A 22,876-nucleotide genomic window follows, 5' to 3' on the forward strand; every position below is an offset into this window, starting at 1 on the left:
AGGCTATCTCTTATGCTGTAAAACAGAGGTCAGCAAATGACAGCTTATAGGCCAAATGGGATCTGCTTCCTGTTTTTGTAAATAAAGTTTTATTGGAACACAGCCATACATACCCAATGATTTCTATGTTAGCTATAGCTGCTGCCATATTACAAGGACAAGGTTAAATATTAGTGTGACAGAGACTGTCTGGCCCTCAGAAACCTAAAATATTTCTTATCTTTTTTAAAAAATATATTTTATTGATTTTTTACAGAGAGGAAGAGAGAGGGATAGAGATAGAAACATCGATGAGAGAGAATCATCGATCAACTGCCTCTTGCACACCCCCTACTGGGGATGTGCCCACAACTAAGGTACATGCCCTTGACCGGAATCGAACCCGGGACCCTTCAGTCCGCAAGCCGACGCTCTATCCACTGAGCCAAACCAGTTTCAACTCTATCTTGCTTTAAAAAAAATAAATAAATAAATAAAAAAATTGCCAAACCTTGCTCTAAATTCACAGAGGCCTGCCTGTACTTTATTTATTTATTTATTTATTATTTATTTATTATTTATTTGTATTTTGTAAATATATTTTGATTTTTTACAGAGAGGAAGGAGAGCTAGAAACATGGATGAGAGAGAAACATCAATTAGTTGCCTCCTGCACAGCCCCCACTGGGGATGTGGCCACAACCATGGTACATGCCTTGACCGGAATCGAACCCTGGACCCTTTAGTCAGCAGGCTGACGCTCTATCTACTGAGCCAAACCAGTTTCAGCACCTGCCTGTACTTTAAAGATCCGTCCTCAGCACACATTGCCAGAGCAGCTGACACCGACCAAAACAAGATGTCTGAGGAAGACAAACTTAATAACATAGGCAACTCATAATAAGGAGAGAATTTTAACAGATGAGACAAGAATCTAAAATGTGTGTTAAAGATAGATGACTGATGAATAGGTCTGGTTAATAGAAAGCAGAATTAAAATTTATTTAAAAATGAAGTAGAAATAGTAAGTATGAAAAATATGAGTTGACACGAAGAGAATAAAAGATTAATCAGTGGTAGATTAGATATACCTGAAAAATGAATGAGTGAATTGAAATGAGAGATTGTGGAATTTTCCAGAGGAAAGCAAGAAAAACTAAATCGACCCAGCATATGGATAAGTACCAAATAATAAAATTTATCAAAAAGGAAAAAAAAAAAAATGGAAAGAGGAAAATATTTGCAGAAATAATGGAGACAGGTTTCTTATTCTGGTAAAAAGCCAGGCTATTCTTATCACTAAAAGCCACTAAAATTATTTCATTTTAAAATATTTTCTCAAAAGATCAAGAGCTGATAAATATATGATAAGAATTACCATATAAAGTCCAGAAGAAGTGAACAGGCTCATTAGACTATGTGAATGTTTGCCTCTGGCCCCGCCCACTGGGCTGAATGGTTGAGCATTGGCCTGTGGACCAGCAGGTCATGGTTCAATTCCCAATCAGGGGCCATCCCCAGGTTGTGGGCTTGATCCTCAGTGTGAGGTATGCAGGAGGCAGCCAATCAATGATTCTCTCTCATTATTGATGTTATTCTTTCTCTCTCTCTCTCTTCCTCTTCCTCTCTGAAATCAATAAAATTATATTTAAAAAAGAAAAAAGAATGTTTGCCTCTGGGGACCTATAAAGGGAATGAAGAATGACAAGGACATGAGAGTGAGATAAAAATAAAATGAGTATGATTAGCCTAAGCATCTCCACTTGAGGTCTAAAGATGAAAACAAAACAAAACTGGACATTACATAAAGTAATGAGAGCGAATGTGTAAAGATCAGGATAACAAATTGTGGGATCCCTTATCATGTCCTGCGAGGTTCAGGATTCCTGTTCAGAGTCCGGTTTCTGGAGAAGGCCACACACAAATGAAGAGACTGGAAATGAGTTAATTTTAATTTGGGAAAAATGGGGAGCCAGGCAGGAGTCCACCTCTAGGGGGAGGACTACCACTAGGCTCTGGCCTTGCTATCCCTTTTATTGAGACTATGGGATATACCCATTACCCTTAAGCAGCTTTGGGAAACACCATAGCCCTTAGGCAGGTAATAAGTGGATTATCATATCAGTAAGGATTTACATGATTACAAGATGGGGAAGTTGCCTCAGATACCATTGTCTCAATTAGATAGGGAGTGGTTGGCTCTGACCTTTCAGAGCTTCAAGGTTGACCAGCCTTTTACATCTTTCTATTAGTGAGACAATGATCGGTTTCCGGCAACAAATTGTTATAAAAGCTATTTGTTTTGATGTACGCCTAAAGTTCAAATGAGCTATATTCTCCAATTTCTTTCATGACTGAACATAAAAATGTAATTTTCCCTACAGTCTGTTAAAACTGCTGAATATCTTCCCTTTTAGAAGTATCTAATTTAATGTTTAGTGAAAGCTGTCATAAGTAATCCTTTTTAAAATAACTAAACTTTTAGTGGAAGAGCAAAAATAACCTAAACCTTATTTATTCACGCATACAATCTCTCTATATCTTTATTTTCTTTTATTTATATTTTGGAAAGCATCTTTATTTAAAAAAATTTTTTTTTTATTTACTAAGAGGACCACCCTTACTTTTTATCATGCATTATATTACCACAATTTTTGAAAACCAAGGGAGAAAAATAAAATAAAATGAATGCCTCATTCCTGGTTTTTCAGTAAAATCATTCTCCATACAATACTTTAAACTACAGCAGGAAGGTAGGGGAGGGGAGGGCGGGTAAGAGATCAACTAAAGGATTTGTATGCATGCATATAAGCACAACCAACAGACTCAAGACACTTGGGAAGGGGAGGGGGGGAGGGAAAGGGAAGAAGTCAGTGAAGAAAAAAAAGAGACTCGTGTACTACTATTTAAACATAACATTTCTAAAAATGCTATTTGTCAACTAAAAATAAATAAATAAATTATGTACCCAGCATACATAAGTTGTAATACTATGTGTAGGTTTTAGCTATAAAATGAATGTGTTATTTTAAAGAAGTTTTCATGGAGAGCTTCCATTTATTCAAATAACTACCATTAGCTACACCATTTTCATAATCCTCTTTCAGAATTGTTCGAAAGTTATTTCATGTATTGAATAGTACCCACTTTCTGTATTACTTAATTTTGCCATATCTTGTTTTATAAAATAAATATGTATGCTATAAAATGTGGATTACACAGATAAACACTTCCCATTCCACAGAATGAATGATTTTCACTTGTTCCCCAAATTAAATTCACCCATAAATGATAAATGTAACAGTATTTATGCTAAATACAAAGGTATCTCACAGGCTCTCTAAAGAACTTGATCACCTACAAGTACCTAAATGTTTTCTTTCTACTTCTTCGTACTTGAATGGAGCATTAGCATACAACAACCAAAAGAAAAACTCCTATTATTTTCTTAAAATCACACATCATAGCCATGGTTTGTAAAAATATTTGGTTCTATTTTAACTTACATATTTTTGTTGGCTAAATTACCTCAAAATAGTGTTATTAAGATTGTATTTTTTTTTGGCAGAGGAAGTTTTGAGAAAAGGCTTAAAGATGTCTTTCTTTTAAAAGAACAGCTTTCAATGCTTTAAAAAGTTTTCAAGTCCTAAAAAATACAGAGATGGTAAAATTTAACTTTCTTGTCTGTTTCCAATTCACTCAATATGCATATACTGTATATATACTGCCATATGCACAAACTGCATGGCACGCATAGTAGAGGAACATGCAGAAGTGAACTTTCTAACCTAAACAAAGAAACTGGTGGTAGCATTTTTCATATTCAGGTTTCCATAGATACTGTGGGTTACGGGCTGTCTGCATCAGAGAACTTGAATTTACTGTCTGCTCTACTGCTCTTAAATGTTTTATTTTTTATTTTTTATTTGTTTTACCTTAAATAAAAGAAAGGCAGTAGGAGATTCCTAAAGATCTTTTTTTCTTTGCCACTATCCCCAGGCAAGAAAGAGGAATTAGCCTGGCAATCCGATCCTTGTAGTCTCTGCATTTAATTTTAAGGAAAAAACTAGGCGACCAAAGACCTTTTAAGATTGACGAACAGCAGAGGGCAGCATTTACCCGTCGCTGAAATATCCCAGGGCTCAGTCAACGTTTTAAATTTGGAAGGGGTCACTGTGGCAAAAATATATGCCATATGCCCTAGATTGTATTTGCGTTGCTTGGTTTACATGCTTATTTTCAAGCTGGTTTCTCTTAAAGGGAAAGGAATACTGGCCGGATTCCTAGTCACTTTATTTTATTTTATTTTATTTTAAAAAGGCGATGCACGCGACTTACAAAAATCAGCTACTGTAAAGACCTGGGGAGTTAATTTGAGTGCAATACTTGGCACTCGAACATTCTTCAAATTTAAAGTTCATTCTATTTATATATATTTTTTCATATCTATTTTCCCCCAGACAAAGAGAGAAGAAAAAGAAACAAACAAACAAAACAAACAACTCCAAATTTTGTCAGGATTCCTTTGGCTACAGAATGTCAGGGACGTATTCCAAGAGAGATGAGAATTCCAAACTTTGCAACAGGAAAAGGGCCCGTCTTTCCCCAAGGGCTACCGCTGTTATTGTTGTACTCTTAAGGTTTGACTACTGGCACCTGGGATCCATTTGGGAAGGGAAACAAAACAAACACCGAGTTTCCCCAGCTTTTCCTATAGGAAGTCCACAGCGCGGTGGGCACTGAGGCGTCGGTGCCCCAGTCACCTGGGAGCTGGGGAGGGGAGCTGGGTGCAGGCTCAGGGGTGAGCCAGCCGGGCAGTGCGGGAAGCTCGCTCTGCAGCCTGAGGGGGGGGCGGGGAAGAAGAGCCGTTGATTTGCATTTGGTCGGGTCCTTTGCATTTGGTCGGATCCGTGGAAAGAGAAGGGGCAGGAAACGGTTAAAGCCAATCTGCGCTGTGCATTCCCAGACAGGCTTTGCTTAATCCTTCCTCCCCGCTCCAGCAGACCCTCGCCCCCCCGCCTCCTTTCTTCTCTTTCTCTCGGCCCCCTTCCCCCTGAGTTATTACTGCCATAACCACCCAACAGCTTCCCCGGACCCCGCCGCTGAAGTTATTTATCTGCAAACCTGACCTAACCCCCATCAGTTCTGTGGCAGCTTTTTGCTGTTATTGCTCTGACGCCGGCCAAGACTGGACCAAAAGGGTGGCGGGGGGAGGGGGAGGAAGAGAGAAAAAAATCGCCCCCTTCTCAGCGCCTCCGACTCGCGGGGGTCCCACCCGGGAACGCCCACCGCTCCCCCCCACCTCACCCCCCTCCCCGGAGGCCAAGGGAGTGATGAGCGTCGGGAACAGCCAATCGGCAGCCTGGGCAGCAGCGCGCGCGGGAGGGGGGGGGGGAGGGAGATGGCGCCGGACCCAATGGGCGGGGCGGGGGCGGGTCCTGTGGGCGGGGCGGGGCGGCTCCTGGCCCAATGGGCGGGGGCGGGGCCGGGGGTGACAGGCGGGGAGGCGGGGGGCGTCGTCGCGCGCCCGGAGCGGATCCCCGAGCCGCGAGCAAAGTTTGGGAGTCGGGCTCGCCCCGCGGTCCGCCCGCCCTTCTGTTTGGGCGGCGGCGGCGGCGCGCGGGGCGGGTGCGCGCGCGCGGCGGCCAAGGGGCGGGGAGAGGGAGGAGAAGGAGGAGAGGGAGGAGGACTCGGGGGCGCGGAGAGGGGCTCCCGAGCTCGGGCTGCACCGCCGCACAACCTCCCTCCAGCCCGGCGGGCGGGCGAGCGGCAGAGCGCTGACAGGCGCCGTCCCGAGCTGCCGCGGGCGGGCGCCGCCACTGCTCGGCGCGCCGCGTCCCCGCCTCCCCGCCGACGGCACCGGAGAAAGGGGGTCCAATCGCCCCCATCCCCAAACCTTAAAGCCTTGTGGATTACAAAGTGAAACTGACCCGGGACCGTAAAAAGCAAAGAGCACCGGGGCAGGCAGGGAGGAGGCGCGCTAGCGGGGGCTCTGCCGGGGCCGCCCCGACCACGGTCTCCCCCTCGGCATGCGGAGGGGAGGGGACGCGGGGACCGCACGCCGCCGCTGCTGCCGCCGCCGCCGGACCCCCCGCGAGGCCGCGAAGACCGGGGAACGACCTGCGCTCGCTGTGGATGTACAAATAACGGGCCGGCAGGCAGGCAGGCAGGCGGGGCTCCGGCTGAAGTGAAATAAAACCATGCCGAGGAGCGCGGCGGGACGGTGCCTGCGCCGGCTGCTGGGGCGGCGGCCGCGGCTGCCGGAGGAGGAGGAGGCGGCGGCGGAGCGCTCGCGGGCACCGGAGCCCTAGCGCCCGCACCGGGAGCGCCGTCCGCCCGCCGCCCCGGGCGCCTGGGGCCTCGCAGCGGCTCGTGCAGCCCCGCGGAGAGGCGTTCCTGGCGCGCTGGGGGGGCTCGCGGAGACCTCTGGGGGTCGACTCCAGCCTTTAGGGGAGGCATTCGCTCACCTCCCGCCCCTCCCTGCACGCAGCCGTCCTCTGCCCGCGGCGCCACCCGCGTCGGTGCTCCCCTCCTCCGTCCGCGTCTTGGCCGCGGGGCGAGCTGCAAAGTTTCTGGAGAGTGTTTGCAGCGGTGGCTCCTACACCTTAGACACGGGCCACCTCTCCCAGCTCGTAGCCGCCTGGGGAGGACGCTCAGAGCCTCCAGACTCAGAACCAGCCTGAAGGGGGGGAAATCCTGAGGTTTGAGAAACTTTTTTTTGGAACTCAGCAGCGCTCTGGAGCGCCCCGCGGAATGCCCGACCGCCTCTCGCCCCCGCTTCTCTACGCGGCTACCTGGATGGAGCCTTTCGCTGAGACTTGCTTCTGCTGGGCTGGAGGCTCCTTGAAATAACAGAACTCTCCTCCCCGGACCATCCGTTGCATTTGCCGGGATCCTCCATCCCCCCGGCCGTTTGCATTTTTGTTGCCTCTCCTATTCCTCCTATTGATCGCGCCACTCCAGGGAGCCGCGATCATGGACTTGACCACACGCCGGGCTGCTGGCCGCGCCGCCGCCGCCGCCGGGCTCCCGCTGCCCACCACCCCCTCGACCCTGCAGCTCCTGCGCCTCGTCCTCGGGCTGCTGCTGTGCCTGCTCCCCGGACCGGCCCCGGTCGGCGGGGCCGAGCAGCGCCAGGTGTTCCAGGTGCTGGAGGAGCAGCCGCCCGGCACGCTGGTGGGCACCATCCAGACGCGCCCGGGCTTCACCTACCGGCTCAGCGAGAGCCACGCCCTGTTCGCCATCAACGGCAGCACGGGGACCCTGTACACCACGGCCACCATCGACCGCGAGAGCCTGCCCAGCGACGTGATCAACCTGGTGGTCCTGTCCAGCTCTCCCACCTACCCCACCGAGGTGCGCGTGCTGGTGTGGGACCTCAACGACAACGCGCCCGTCTTCCCGGACCCGTCCATCGTGGTGGCCTTCAAGGAGGACAGCGGCAGCGGGCGCCAGGTCATCCTGGACACGGCCACGGACGCGGACACCGGCTCCAACGGCGTGGACCACCACTCCTACCGCATCGTGCAGGGCAACGAGGAGGGCCGCTTCCGCCTGGACGTGACCCTCAACCCGAGCGGCGAGGGCGCCTTCCTGCACCTGGTGTCCGAGGGCGGGCTGGACCGCGAGCTCACGCCGCAGTACCAGCTGCTGGTGGAGGTGAAGGACAAGGGCGAGCCCCAGCGGCGGGGCTACCTGCAGGTGAACGTGACGGTGCAGGACATCAACGACAACCCCCCGGTGTTCAGCAGCTCCCGCTACCAGGCCGGGGTGCCCGAGGACGCGGCCGTGGGCGCTAGCGTCCTGCAGGTGGCGGCGGCGGACGCGGACGAGGGCACCAACGCGGACATCCGCTACCGGCTGCAGGACGAGGGCACCCCCTTCCAGATGGACCCCGAGACGGGGCTCATCACGGTGAGGGAGCCCCTGGACTTCGAGGCGCGGCGCCAGTACTCCCTGACGGTGCAGGCGCTGGACCGGGGCGTGCCCTCGCTCACCGGGCGCGCCGAGGCGCTCATCCAGCTCCTGGACGTCAACGACAACGACCCGGTGGTGAAGTTCCGCTACTTCCCCGCCACCTCGCGCTACGCCTCGGTGGACGAGAACGCCCAGGTGGGCACCGTGGTGGCCCTGCTCACCGTGACGGACGCGGACTCCCCCGCGGCCAACGGCAACATCTCTGTGCAGATCCTCGCTGGCAACGAGCAGCGCCACTTTGAGGTGCAGAGCAGCAAGGTGCCCAACCTGAGCCTCATCAAGGTGGCCAGCGCCCTGGACCGGGAGCGCATCCCTTCCTACAACCTCACGGTGTCCGTCTCGGATAACGCCGGGGCGCCCCCTGCCGCGGCGGGCCGGGCGCGCTCCTCCGTGGCCAGCCTGGTGATCTTCGTCAATGACATCAACGACCACCCTCCGGTCTTCGCCCAGCAAGTGTACAGAGTGAACCTGAGCGAGGAGGCGCCCCCGGGAAGCTACGTGAGTGGAGTGTCCGCCACGGACGGTGACTCCGGTCTCAATGCTAATTTGCGTTACAGCATCGTCTCTGGCAATGAGCTAGGCTGGTTCCATATCAGTGACCATAGCGGCCTGGTGACCACCGGGGCTGCTGGGGGCTTGGACCGGGAAGTTGCTTCCCAGATTGTGCTGAATATTAGTGCTCGGGACCAGGGCGTTCACCCCAAGGTCTCCTACGCCCAGCTGGTAGTCACTCTCCTGGATGTGAATGATGAAAAGCCTGTGTTTAGCCAGCCAGAAGGGTATGAGGTGTCTGTGGTTGAGAACTCCCCCACAGGGACAGAACTGCTGGTGCTCAGGGCGACGGATGGGGACCTGGGTGACAATGGGACGGTGCGTTTCTCCCTACAAGAGGCTGAGAATGACCAGAGGTCTTTCCGGCTGGATCCGGTGTCCGGGAGGCTGAGTACTATCTCCTCCTTGGACAGAGAGGAGCAATCCTTCTACTCCCTGTTGGTTCTGGCCACCGATCTGGGCTCCCCTCCCCAGTCCTCAGTGGCTCGCATAAATGTGAGCCTCCTGGATATGAATGACAACAGCCCTGTGTTCTACCCAGTCCAGTACTTTGCTCATATTCAGGAGAATGAGCCCGGAGGTAGCTACATCACCACAGTGTCTGCCACGGACCCGGACTTGGGTCTCAACGGAACTATCAAATATAGCATATCAGCTGGCGACAGGTCTCGGTTTCAGGTCAATGCTCAGAGTGGGGTTATTTCTACAAGAATGGCCCTAGACAGAGAAGAAAGGACAGCTTACCAACTACAAGTAGTGGCTATGGATGGTGGCAATTTACAGTCTCCCAACCAGGCAGTAGTAACCATCACCGTACTGGACACTCAGGACAACCCACCTGTGTTCAGTCAGGCTGCCTATAGCTTCGTGGTCTTTGAGAATGTGGCTCTGGGATATCATGTGGGTAGTGTGTCTGCTTCCACCATGGATCTCAATTCCAACATCAGTTATCTCATTACTACTGGGGATCAGAAAGGTATGTTTGCTATCAACCAGGTCACTGGGCAGCTCACCACAGGGAGTGTGATTGACAGAGAAGAGCAGTCCTTTTATCAGCTGAAGGTAGTGGCCAGCGGGGGCACAGTGACCGGAGACACTCTGGTTAATATAACTGTTAAGGATTTGAATGACAACTCCCCCCACTTCCTGCAGGCAGTAGAGAGTGTGAATGTGGTGGAGAACTGGCAGGCTGGTCACAGCATTTTCCAAGCCAAAGCTGTGGACCCTGACGAAGGTGTGAATGGCATGGTACACTATAGCCTGAAGCAGAACCCCAAGAATCTCTTTACTATCAATGAAAAGGATGGGCACGTTAGTCTGCTAGGGCCCCTGGATGTCCATGCTGGTTCCTACCAGCTAGAGATCTTGGCATCTGATATGGGTGTTCCACAGCTCTCTTCTAGTGTCATCTTAACGGTGTATGTCCATGATGTGAATGACAACCCGCCAGTATTTGACCAGCTCTCTTACGAGGTCACCCTTTCTGAGTCAGAACCTGTGAATTCTCGATTCTTTAAAGTGCAAGCTTTTGATAAGGACTCAGGAGCAAACGGTGAAATTGCGTACAGCATTGCTGAAGGAAATACAGGGGATGCTTTTGGCATATTCCCAGATGGTCAGTTGTATATAAAAAGTGAACTGGACCGTGAACTTCAAGACAGATATGTCTTACTGGTTGTTGCTTCTGACAGAGCTGTGGAGCCCCTCAGTGCTACTGTGAACGTTACTGTAATTTTAGAAGATGTAAATGATAACAGACCTCTTTTTAACAGCACCAACTACTCGTTTTATTTTGAAGAGGAGCAGAAAGCTGGGTCATTTGTGGGCAAAGTAAGTGCTGTAGATAAAGACTTTGGGCCAAACGGAGAAGTAAGGTATTCATTTGAAACGGTGCAGCCAGATTTCGAGTTGCATGCTCTTAGTGGGGAGATTACAAACACTCATCAGTTTGACAGGGAGTCTCTTATGAGGCGCAGGGGGACTGCAGTGTTTAGCTTTACAGTCATTGCCACAGACCAGGGGCTCCCACAGCCTCTCAAGGATCAGGCCACTGTCCATGTTTACATGAAGGATATAAACGATAACGCTCCCAAATTTGTAAAAGACTTTTACCAAGCTACGATATCAGAGTCTGCGGCCAACCTGACACAGGTTTTAAGAGTATCTGCCTCAGATGTTGATGAAGGTAATAATGGACTCATCCATTATTCTATAGTGAAAGGAAATGAAGAAAGACAGTTTGCTATAGAAAGTACCTCTGGCCAAGTGACCCTAATTGGCAAATTAGACTATGAAGCGACACCTGCCTATTCCCTTGTAATTCAAGCAGTGGATTCGGGGGCAGTCTCCCTCAATTCAACCTGCACCTTAAATATTGATATTTTGGATGAAAATGACAATACCCCCTCTTTCCCTAAATCAACACTCTTTGTTGATGTTTTGGAAAACATGAGAATCGGTGAGCTCGTGTCCTCTGTTACTGCCACGGATTCAGATTCCGGTGACAATGCTGACCTGCACTACAGCATTACTGGGACTAACAACCATGGGACTTTCAGCATTAGCCCCAACACTGGGAGTATTTTTCTTGCCAAGAAATTGGACTTTGAAACACAGTCTTTGTACAAATTAAACATCACAGCGAAAGACCAAGGGAGGCCTCCTCGCTCATCTACAATGTCAGTGGTTATCCACGTGAGGGACTTCAATGACAACCCTCCCAGCTTTCCTCCTGGGGATATTTTCAAGTCTATTGTTGAGAACATTCCCATCGGTACGTCCGTCATTTCAGTGACTGCCCACGACCCCGATGCCGACATTAATGGGCAGCTAGCCTACACGATCATCCAACAGATGCCGAGGGGCAGCCACTTTGGCATAGATGAAGTCAAAGGCACGATCTACACCAGTGCTGAAATAGACCGGGAATTTGCTAACCTCTTTGAGTTAACTGTCAAAGCCAACGACCAAGCTGTGCCTATAGAAACTAGAAGGTATGCTTTGAAAAACGTGACCATTTTGGTGACAGACCTCAATGACAATGTTCCAGTGTTCATATCCCAGAACGCCCTCGCTGCAGACCCTTCGGCTGTGATTGGCTCTGTGCTGACCACCGTCATGGCTGCCGACCCAGATGAAGGTGCCAACGGAGAGGTGGAGTACGAGATCATCAATGGGGACACAGACACCTTTGTGGTAGACCGTTTCAGTGGGGACTTGAGAGTGGCCTCAGCGCTGGTGCCTTCACAGCTGATCTATAACCTCATCGTTTCAGCAACTGACCTTGGCCCGGAGAGGAGGAAGTCCACCACCGAGTTGACCGTCATTCTGCAGGGCCTCGATGGGCCTGTTTTCACTCAGCCCAAATATATCACTATTTTGAAGGAAGGGGAACCCATTGGTACCAATGTGATATCCATAGAAGCAGCCAGCCCCAGAGGATCGGAAGCCCCGGTGGAGTATTATATTGTTGCGGTTCGTTGTGAAGAGAAAACCGTTGGGCGTCTCTTCACTATTGGGCGACTGACTGGCATGATTCAGACAGCAGCCATTCTGGACCGGGAGCAAGGAGCTTGCCTTTACCTGGTGGAGGTTTATGCCATAGAGAAATCAACTGCTTTTCCCAGAACACAGAGAGCAGAGGTAATGATTTTGTCATCCTTTATGACTTATTTGTTGCTATGCCTTTAAGAAAGTGTTGATGATAATTGATTCTTACTGACAGGAGTATATAAAAATGTTCTGGCACAAAGTCTAACAAGAGTTACATAAAATCTAGCTTTCATCCTGGTCAGAACTAAACAGGAACACTTTTCACTTTATAGTTCACCTCATAGAAGTCATATGTATATGTACATGTATATGTACATGTACATGTATATGTATGTGTATTTGTATATGTATATGTATATATATATGTATATATTAGGGAGAAATCTTTAGCCATTTCTGAAGTGCCCTCCCCTCCCCCCCCCCAACAAACAAACAACCATCCCACATCCAATTACATAAGTTGAATCTCAGCGCTAAACTAAACACCTCTCAGTAAGGAAGCCCAGAGAATGGGTGATTTCAGACTTAAGAATTTTCTGTTCCAAAATTAAGAACTTTGGTAGAAATCAGCATTACAGCCTAGCTGTCCAGGGGGTTTGGCTATGGGGGACAGTATTAACTTTCACATCCTCAGCAGCCTTAGCAGTTTCCTTATAGACAGTGACTAATTTCAATGTGCTGAGCCAAGTTCAAGGAGATTCCTAATTTCATCGGCCTTCACATTTTAGGCACTGACTTTTGATTTAGGGTAATCCTTTCTTTACCTTCTTAGCCTAAAGCATATAATGTCCTGTGAATGATCAGAGATAGTAGGCTGTTTCTTGAGATAAGACTGTGTTGTTCAATACCCTGGTATAGGTATGCATTGTTCTGTCTGCTGATGGGTGAGAAGTTAGTTTCACAGGATAAGCCAAGAGAATTCCAAGCTTGGCCTTCTCTGGGTTATATTTTAGGAAATTACCTCGTGTATCATTGATTGGTTTTTTAAATTGAACTACTGCCAATGTTGTCTTGATGTCTACCAGAAATGAAATAGCTGTGCTTTGGAAAGCTCTTGTTTGTCATTTTCTAAGTTCTTTCTGTCCCTCCTTACTCCCCTCAAAGTCATTCTGGTGCCACTCAGCCAAAAACACAAAATATCAAATGTGGTTTGTGATATTTGGCCGTAAACCAGACATAACCTGCTTGTGAGATTGAGGCTCATGTATTAGTTTTCTTGCTTTCTTTTCTATATGGGGGAGGTGAGGGTTTTCTTAATTTAAAATGCTCCTTTATTATTATTGTCTTTTTGAATCCTGTGTGATTTTTTTTTTCATAATAAGTAGCTATGTCTGTTCAGTGGATGGATCAGCAAATTCATGGCCTAGAGGATATTAGAGATATAATTAGAGATATAATTCTTAATAGAGATATAATTCTCAGAGATATAATCCTAAGTGGAATTCAGTTTTTTTCTTTTACACATAGCCCTGAAGGGACTTCTAACCCAAATGTCCTCTTTTACCTAATTAGTTTTTTAAAGATCTTTACATAGGTCTTTTATGTTGAGCTATTTGATTAGATTCAGGCCTTGATTTATATAATTTTATTTTGATTTGGTATATTCCTCCCCTAAACCTTCTCCTTGTCTCTTCCTCCCTTCTCTGGAATCACTACTTAGATGAAGAGATTGCATTAGTTTGAAGGCTGAAATAGTTATTAAAGGTAGATTTTAGATGAACTTGTTAAACTATAAGACAAATTATATTATTGGTTGTTGCTGGTTGGTTCAGTGTATTGCATTTATTAGAGAATATGGAGAATGAGAATAAATGTCCATTGTTATCATTAGAAGGTTTGTATTATTATTTACCCATTGGATATATAAAGATTGTTTTAGATTAAATTTATTAAATAGTGCTGCCTCTGTAATAGGCTTACAGATTAAAAAGTAATTAGAAATCATTTTGTTAGTAATAGGGAATAATGTGTTTGTTGCTTTTTTTAAACATCAGTAGCACCTATATGAATAGGATATATTTACCATACCCTATTTATTTAAAAATCTAGGTGAAGTCCTTATGCTGATTGTTTTATAAGAAGGAAAATTGTTTGTCAGGGTGTCTTCTGTGAACAAAAGTGCTGAAATTGTAAACCAAGTTTGAGTTCCCAAGGTCCAACCACTCCTAAAATTAAAAGCAAATGTGCTTCCCCAAAGAATATTGAAAGCAGTAGTTGGGAGCTAGGATTTCATATTATTATTGGTTATATCTTTTAAGTATATGCAATAAAATACTTTTTCCTTCTGCTGAAACAATTAATTTACCATGATTCTGCAAAGAGAAGTTATAAATTACTTCTGGTTGTCAGAGGTGATTTTTCAGTTGTTTGTTTCCAAGTGCAAACTTCATTCCAATGTATTTTAAAACATTTACTCATGTACACTGATAGGCATCTGGGTTGCTTACTCAGGTTTCTGGCTAGAGTCATGGTTGACCACATTTCATGGGCAAGCAGAGGGTCAGTGGGTAAAAGAGAAATGATTTCATTTGCATTCTTTATCCAGCTCTGATGCATGTGGAGCAGGGCTGGGGACTGTGGCTCTGATTTTGCTTATTTCAAAGATCTCTCCAGTTGTATGCCTTCATTTACCCTATTCCCAGAACTTACATTTTGGCTTGAATAAGAGTGTCTCTGAAGGTTGACTTTGGGTTGCAAACATAAGCTTTATTATCCTTTTATTTTGTGCTTTTACATTCCCAGAAAAATCTAGATGAGGTTAAAATAGCTCATTTAAATTTTGAATTGTTTTCCTAGGTTCAACAAACAATGGAGATGTGTAGTACTCCAATAAGCATCTCTCTTTTAATATGTGTTGCAAGGGATCATGAAGCTGAGGGGCCGTGTTGGACCTCCTCAAGGTCAGAAGCTTAGTTTCATTGACATTTTGGATCTCAGAGCCTAGTCTGTTGCCTGATGTATAGTAGCTGCTCAGCACATGTTTGCTGAATGAGATGGTAGGGGAACTGAATCCAGAGTGGGTGTTCTTGTGCCTCAGAAATAAATTAACCAAGATAAACTAGGGGAGTGGAGGTAGTTAGTGAATTTAATCTTGGTCATTAATTGACCTAAGGACCAGGGCATATCAATTATCTCTGTTCTACAAATGAATTGAGAATTGTTAGAAAACTCAAAAAAAGGAAAAGGGGAACTTAAGTGGGTGATCTCACATGGAACTTAGGGTTTAAATGGAAGGAAATGTTGTCTGTGTCCAGGTCCCAGTTCTCAAATTTGTTGGTCTTAGAACCCCAAGGATCCCAAGGTGTGTCTTAGTTATTGATAGTTACCATTTTGAACATTAAAATTGAGAAAAAGTTAAAATATTAACTCATGTAAAAATCACATTAAACCTATAACATTTTAATTTTATTATATAAAATAAAACTTTATTTTGCCAAAATGAAAAGTAATGAAAAAAACAGACATTATTTTACATTTTCATAGATCTCTTTAATATCTGGCTTTGGAGAAGATAGCTAGATTCTCAAATCTCCTTCAGTGTATTGCAAAAATATTGTTTTGGTTGAAGTATGTGGAGAATCATCCATCACAGACAAACTATGAGCAACAAAACTGAATATATACTAATATGATGACAACAACAACAACAACAATAAAATATGTGGAGTATTGCTAAGTGCTTTTTTTAGGGATTTTATCATTTGAGCCTCATGACAACACTAGTAATAATCAGTCCCACTTCATAGCTATGGAAACAGTCTCAGAAAAGTTAAAAGGTACAGGGGGTCAAATATATAGTGACAGAAGAAGATTTGACTTTGGGTAGTGGGTAAACAATGCAATATACAGATGATGTATCATAGAAATGGACACTTGAACCTGTATAATCTTATTAACCAACTAAAGGCTCAGTGCATAAATTCGTGCATGGGTGGGGTCTGGGCCTGTTGGGAGGAGGAAACAATGGGAGGTTGGTTGTCCGGCCTGGCCCACATCAGGCTGGAGGGGAGGAGCCAAGGGTGATTGGCCTGTGGGCCCCACCCCAGATTGGGTTGGGGGGCGATTGGGGGTGGTGCCAACTGTTGGGAGGGACTGTGGGCAGTGGGCTGGGCTGGGGGGCCAATCAGGGGTCAGTGGCTGCAGGGAAGGGCTGTGGGAGGTTGGTCAGCTGGCCCTGCCCCCGATTGGTGTATGTGTGGGTCAATCAGGGGAGAGGGGGTGCAGGTGATACCTGCTGGCCTTGCCCCTGATTGGAGTGAAGGGTACTGACTGGGGCCAGAGCTTGCTGGGAGAGGGCCCACAGACAGTTGGCCAGCCAGCTCCAACATTATTCGGGGTGTGGGGACTGATCTGGAGTGGGGCCAGCCAGAGGGAGGGGCCAAAGGAGGTTGGCAGGCTGGTCTCACCCCAGATGTGGCTGGTTCGCTGATGCAGTGGGCCTCATAGTGAGTGGTTGTTCCAGTCATCATGGCGTTCTGGTCACTGGCTTTTTTTTATATAGAGATGTCACTCTAATAAATTTAGTGAAATTAAAAAATATTTAAGTTTGGATAGATAGAAAGGAAAACAATGCTCAGACTTATATAGGTCCATTATTTGTACTCACAGCTACTACTCAAAAAACCCAGGGCCCTCTGTGGTTTTATTACAAGCAGGACTTCTCAGTGTGTTGAAATGAACATATATGTATGCTTTTACCAATCTTGTTTGCACACCTTTGATGGCTGTTGAAAAGTCTTTGATAAGTAGTATTATGTATTGTTTGAACTAAGGGACCCATGAGTGTTGCCTGCCTCAGTCAAGGCTATTGGCAGATGCTGGACACGCTTGTGGGTCAGCTCATGGTGGCAGTGCCCATCCCCATGGTGGAGTGGCTCTGGGTGTGGTTCTGGAGCAGGGAAGAGGGTGAGAGACCACGAGGCGGGGAACAGAGGCAGATGAAAAGCCCAGGTTTGCCTAGGGCCTCTCCTGCTCCACGAGCTGTGTGATTTGCAAGCTGTAATTTGTGAAGGGGGAGAATGTGATTTTGGATTTCCAGATGATAAACCAACTCTTTTAAGAAATGATGGTGGAGTTGGAGTGGATGGAGTGTGGAGATAGTGTTAAAAGGAGAAAACATTTTATTGCTTCCTCTTCTGATCTCCAGAATAGAATTTTAAAAAATAACCCATGATTATTTCTGATATTTTCTTCCTATTGGTATGTTTTTAAATGTATTAAACAAAATACTTAAAAGAGCTCAAAGGGCTCTATAAGTTTTCAAGACATGTACAAGTGTGTATAGTACAAGCAGGAATATTGATGGCCAATTAAGCTCATGCTGCATACTTTGTAAATGGCTCAGGATGTTTGATTTGGTCTCAGTTTGGTAGTAGATTCCATAGACATAATTTATCTTCTGATGAAGTTATTGGTTTGTTTTTTTGCCTTTGTTAAAGCCTTAATCATTTAAATCCTATATTATTCCATTAACTGTGGAGGTAACTAGTTTTGAAAAATATTTATGTACTTAGCGTTTTGTGGAATCGATTTTTCATCTCATTGTCTGCATCTTGCACTTTGTCATCATTACAGTGAAAAACTGCCCACGAACCTCATTAGTAGTGAGGAATGTTGAGTTAGTGACTATAAAGAATTCCACAGGCCCTGAGGTGAATCCTCTGTTCCAAGAATTAATAAATCTAGGGCTCAGCTCTTTATGATACTCCTGAAAGTATTCTGAATTAGAGCTTGTGAGTGGAAATAAGAAAAGAATAATTGGCAAATTATATGGGCCAAGATGAATTAAAAAGTTCCTTAAAGTGTCCTAAATACAGAATATGTTCAATATTTTCTAGTACTCTCAGGCTTCAAGTCATCTGTGACAACAGAGAACAATTACAGCTGCACATCAATTAAGAATCAGAATAGCCGAAACTGGTTTGGCTCAATGGATAGAGCGTTAGCTTGGGGACTGAAGGGTCTCGGGTTTGATTCCTGTCAAGGGCATGTACCTTGGTTGTGGGCATATCCCCAGTACAGGGTGTGCAAGAGGCAGCTGATCGATGACTCTCTCATCGATGTTTCTAACTCTCTATCTCTCTCCCTTCCTCTCTGTACAAAATCAATAAAATATATTTAAAAAAAAGAATCAGAGAATATGAGGAATTCAGACAAGTAAAAAAAAATCCTATTAGACAAATACCCTTTATAAAACACATGTAATATATTATGTTAATATATACTATTAATATATAGTATTGTATATTAACATGTGTGCAGCCATTATTCAAAGACTGCTGGATTATCCCTGGGTATTAATATTTTGAGAAAAAAATAGGTTGATAAAGTTATGAATATAAAACATAACCTAATTGGCAGATAGTGTATAAGTGTTGATCAAGATTTTTCTCTAGGTGTACATCTTCTTTAGCTTCTAGTCATGCTTTTAAGAAACAATCAGGGAGCAAAAACTAACTCTGTAGATATGGAAGAAATGTTGAAAGATATTTACAAGCCACATTTGATGACTGGCAGTTGGGAGTCAGTCTAATTGTTACTAATTATTTATTTCAGATTATTTGACTTTTTTTCTGAAATGTTTTTATCATTTATGGATTCTGACATATTTAAAGTACTTACATTATGTCAGACACTGGTAAGCACCTGGCATTGACTTGCCAAATTGGGCGATATATGACCTCACGTCCTTTGACAAATGGGAATATTGAGACTAATGGAGGTTAAGTTTGTGGAGCTGGTTTAGGGAGGAAGCAGGATATGAACCCAGTAGTTTGTCTCCAGACTGTGTACATTTGATCCCAACACAGCACTGCATGTTATAAGGATGGTTGATATTTTCTGTACTCTCACAGGCATACAGTCTTTACTGTGTAAAATGTTGATTTTGTATTTCTATATTTCTTCATAAGGATGACTAAAGTAATATAGTGTCAAGTAAAATTTAGATAATGACCCAGTGGTAGGATTACTTTAAGTCCCTATCAGCCTTTGCTTAGGTTAGGCTTGAACAAGTAGATCTATCAATATAATCAGTCAGTTCTTCATTTTAATTTCTTAAACTTGAAGTAGAAATATATTTCTAGTCTTCTAATTACTGCCTCACTTATTTTATTCCCTTTTCAGCAAAATTTCTTGAAAGAATTGCCTCTTCCTGCCTTTTTTCTTCTATTATCTCTTAACTCCACCCCCACCAGGCTTGGTCTCTATAGCTCCAGCTTGGTTTCTGTAGCTCTTGTCAAGACCACCCTGACAGCCAAGTTTCTATATCCAGAGTCAGTTCTTAGTGCTTATTGGACACTCACTTCTGAGTCCTCATACTCTGTAATTCTTCTAAGTCATTATACTTAGGATTTTTATCTTATTTCTTGGACCAATTTTTCTCCATCTTCTTTATCAGATTCTCTACATCTTCTCAAATTCTAAATGTTGGTCTATTCCTGGAATCAGTTCTTGGCAACTCTTTTTAAATCTATACTTATTTATTTGAGGATATCAATCAATCTCATGGTTTTAAACAACGTATATACTGATGACTAAAATTTTGTCTCTGATCCATCAATCTCTCCTGTATTCCATACTCTTATAACTAACTACTACACATTATGTTTAATTAGCTTCTTCTTAAATGTTTTGCATTAACAATCCAAAATCTGAGCTCCTGATATCTTTCCTAATAAAAACCTACCCCAACTCAGCCATCTCCTTCTCCCTTGATGACAATCCCAATCTTCAAATTGCACAGACCAAAAAACTTGGAGTCCTTTTTGACTCCTCACTTTCATACCTTTGTACAATCTGTTAGTGAATCTTGGCTCCATATTAAAAATATATCCAGAAAATGACAATTTCTGATCACTCCCATGTTACTGTCTTGGTCTAAGACACCATCATCCTTCTCTCGTATTATTGAAGACATCTTCATATTGATTCTATTCTCCTTTTTTGTTATCTGTTTTACCCACATTGGCCTCTTGCTTTTTACAGAACTTTCTAGGCACACATCTGCCTTAGAGCTCTTGTTCCTGGCTTTTCCCTAGCATAAAACACTCCTTCTCTCAGACATCTATTAGGATAATTTCCTTTTGTGCTTCAAGTGTTTGTTTATATTTCATATTCTAAGTGAGAATCACTCTTCCTTTGCTAACTTATTACTGTACCCATGCCCTCATCCTGCCCAATCTCCATTTCCCTGTTTCAGTTTTTCATATTCCTCCAGGGTAATGTTTACCAGTCTCCAGGTTCTCATCTCCCCAAATGCTAAATGTTGGAACGCCCAGGAAATCAGTTCTTGAAATTCTTCTCTTTCTTATTTATACTATTCTATTGAGGAGCTCAACCAATATCATCACTTTAAGTAATAGAAACACATTAGATATATGTAAGTGTGTATAACATAATTTACCAATTTATAATTCTGATTATGTTTTCTGTCACCTTTCACTAGAATAGAATTTATAGGGCAGATAGATTTATCTGCCTTGTTCACTGAAGTACCTCAAGAGCCTAGAAGATTAATTGGAACATAGTAGGCAGAGAATAAATTTTTGTTGGATGATCAATTGCATGCATAAATGAATGAAAAAATGACTTCCCTGCTTCTGTCCTGTTCCTTTTAGACTAGTCCTTCAGCTAGGGTTAGATCATTTCACTCATTTGCCCGTGGCTTTCCATTTCTCTCATGGTGAAAGCCAGATCTGTACCTTGACCTGTAAGGCCCACTGTAACCTGTCTTGTCAGTTACTTTTCTTTCCTACTATCTGTCCCTTATCTAATCAAAACACAGAGAGGTCTTCTGCTTCAGGTCTCCATGCTGGCTGTGCTCTTGGCCTGGACTGGTCCCTTCTTGCTTCCCTCGCCTTTGCTCAAAGTCAGCTTACAAAGTCCCTCCCTCAGTCTTCCTTTCTCTTTCTTTTTTGTTTCTCTTTACTCTCTATCATCACTGAACAAAACACACCTGTTACTCCTTTATTTTGTTTATGGTCCATCTTCCCTCTGAAATATATGTTTCATGAGGGGAGAGGTTTCCATCTGTTTATTACTGCTGTATTCCCAGCACCTATAACAGGGCTGGCTCAGTGCCCACACTCAGTAAGCTTATGTTTGATAAGCTAAGGAGTCACTGTTGAACACGCTGCAGATACACTGCCGAGGGGCCAGGAGCTCAGGCAGTGATGCATACTGAAGGAAAAGACTCATTTATCATTTCTCAAGCCAAGCTGTGGACCTTCTTTGGAAATTAGTGAGACTAGTTAATTGGCAAAGACTGATTTTTCTGAATAAAATGATAGTGGTTGCATGCCTACACTAGCTAGCAGCCTTGTAATCCAGTCTCCAGAAATCTTCAGTGATATCAGTAATGCTTACTATATAGCTATTTTGGTAAAGTAGAACATTCAGAGTGTATATAATAATGCATGCTACACTATGACCCTGTCTTCTCATTTCCTTAGAGCCTACCTAATTTTGTTTTAGAGAACAAATTTCAACTTCTTGTAAACTAGGAGAGTATAGATAGACACTTTTAAAATAATTACTACTTTCAAGATTGATAAATTGAAATACTGTCATTTCTTTTTTTTTCAAATTTACTATCCTGGCTCAACATTTAATATCAATAATAGTAATAAACTTGATTAATAAAATGCAGCAAAGAAAATATTGCTTAAAAATTTATCCTAACTAAAGTTCAGTTGAAAGAGTTTGGTTTGACTGAAGCTTGATTCAAACATGTTGCAGCTATTTGCAGAATCTCAGTCTCCTTGTCTGTAAAATGGGAATGACAGTACCAATTTTATAACTAACTGAGAGGAAAAGAAAAAAGAAAAGATACTCAGTGAAGTTTGTTAGTTTCCTTCTGTTTTCTTCAAAGTGCAGACATGCATAGAACTATTATCATGAAAAATACTTTCTATTTCCAAAGTATTTTAGAACTCCCTCCTCTTCCTCTTCCTCCTCCTCCTCTTCATATTCTTTTCTCTCTTCCTCCTCATCTCCTCCTTCTCCTCCTCATCTCCTCATGTCCTCATCTTCCTCCTCCTCCTCCTCCTCCTCTTCTTCTTCTTCTTCTTCTTCCTCCTCCTCTCCTCATCATTATCTCCTCCTCCTTCTCCTCATCATCACCTCCTTCTCCTCCTCCTCCTCCTCCTCCTCCTCCTCCTCCTCCTCTTCCTCTCCCTTCTCCTCCTCCTCCTCCTCCTCCTACTCCTCTTCCTCCTCCTCCTCCTCCTCTTCCTCCTCCTCCTCCTCCTCTTCCTCCTCCTCCTCTTCCTTCTTTTTCTTCCTCCCCTTCTTCTCTTCATTTCCTCCTTCTCTTGCTCTTTCTCTTCCTCCCTCTCCTCCTCCTTCTCCTTCTCCTTCTTCGTTTTCCTGAATCTGTAAGTCAGTAAGTCAGATGTTTTTCTCTTCCTTTTAAGAAAAAGACATTAGAGAATTTCATGATTTATGTGTGCTCACACACCTAGACAAACATCCAAGTTTTTCTGCCTTGGGTCAGCATACTTGACATTAAACCCTATGCCCATTCTATGATTAAGTTAATGTTATTTACCCATCATTTTGCACCATTTTATTATTGAGATAATTCAAAAATACTTATAGTTCCTTAAGAAAAGTAACTTATGAATCCAGAAACCACATTGTTGAAAGCTTAGCTGATTATGAAATAGACAAATTAAAATATTAGGTTTTTTAGGTGTTTAATGTTGAAACCTTACCTCTGATTTACATGGGGAATGTTGTCTCTCAATTTCTACTGATAATAGTGTAATGTTGACTCCCTTGAAATTATGTGTTTACCTGTGAAATATTTTGAAAA

At 44.3% G+C, this 22,876-nt stretch overlaps 1 protein-coding gene across 1 annotated transcript in view; it reads left to right on the forward strand.

The window, feature by feature from the left end:
* The first annotated feature begins 5,651 nt into the window (after nucleotides 1–5,651).
* The window catches only part of FAT4 (FAT atypical cadherin 4), a 144,577-nt gene continuing 127,352 nt past the window's right edge, over nucleotides 5,652–22,876 (forward strand). The window contains exon 1 of the mRNA XM_036423774.2: nucleotides 5,652–12,150. Coding sequence (XP_036279667.1) covers nucleotides 6,955–12,150 — 5,196 coding nt within the window. The 5' untranslated portion in view covers nucleotides 5,652–6,954. The remainder of the gene's footprint in view (nucleotides 12,151–22,876) is intronic.

The sequence above is a fragment of the Pipistrellus kuhlii genome, unplaced genomic scaffold, assembly GCF_014108245.1.
Source record: "Pipistrellus kuhlii isolate mPipKuh1 unplaced genomic scaffold, mPipKuh1.p scaffold_m20_p_8, whole genome shotgun sequence".
Classification (NCBI taxonomy): domain Eukaryota; kingdom Metazoa; phylum Chordata; class Mammalia; order Chiroptera; family Vespertilionidae; genus Pipistrellus; species Pipistrellus kuhlii.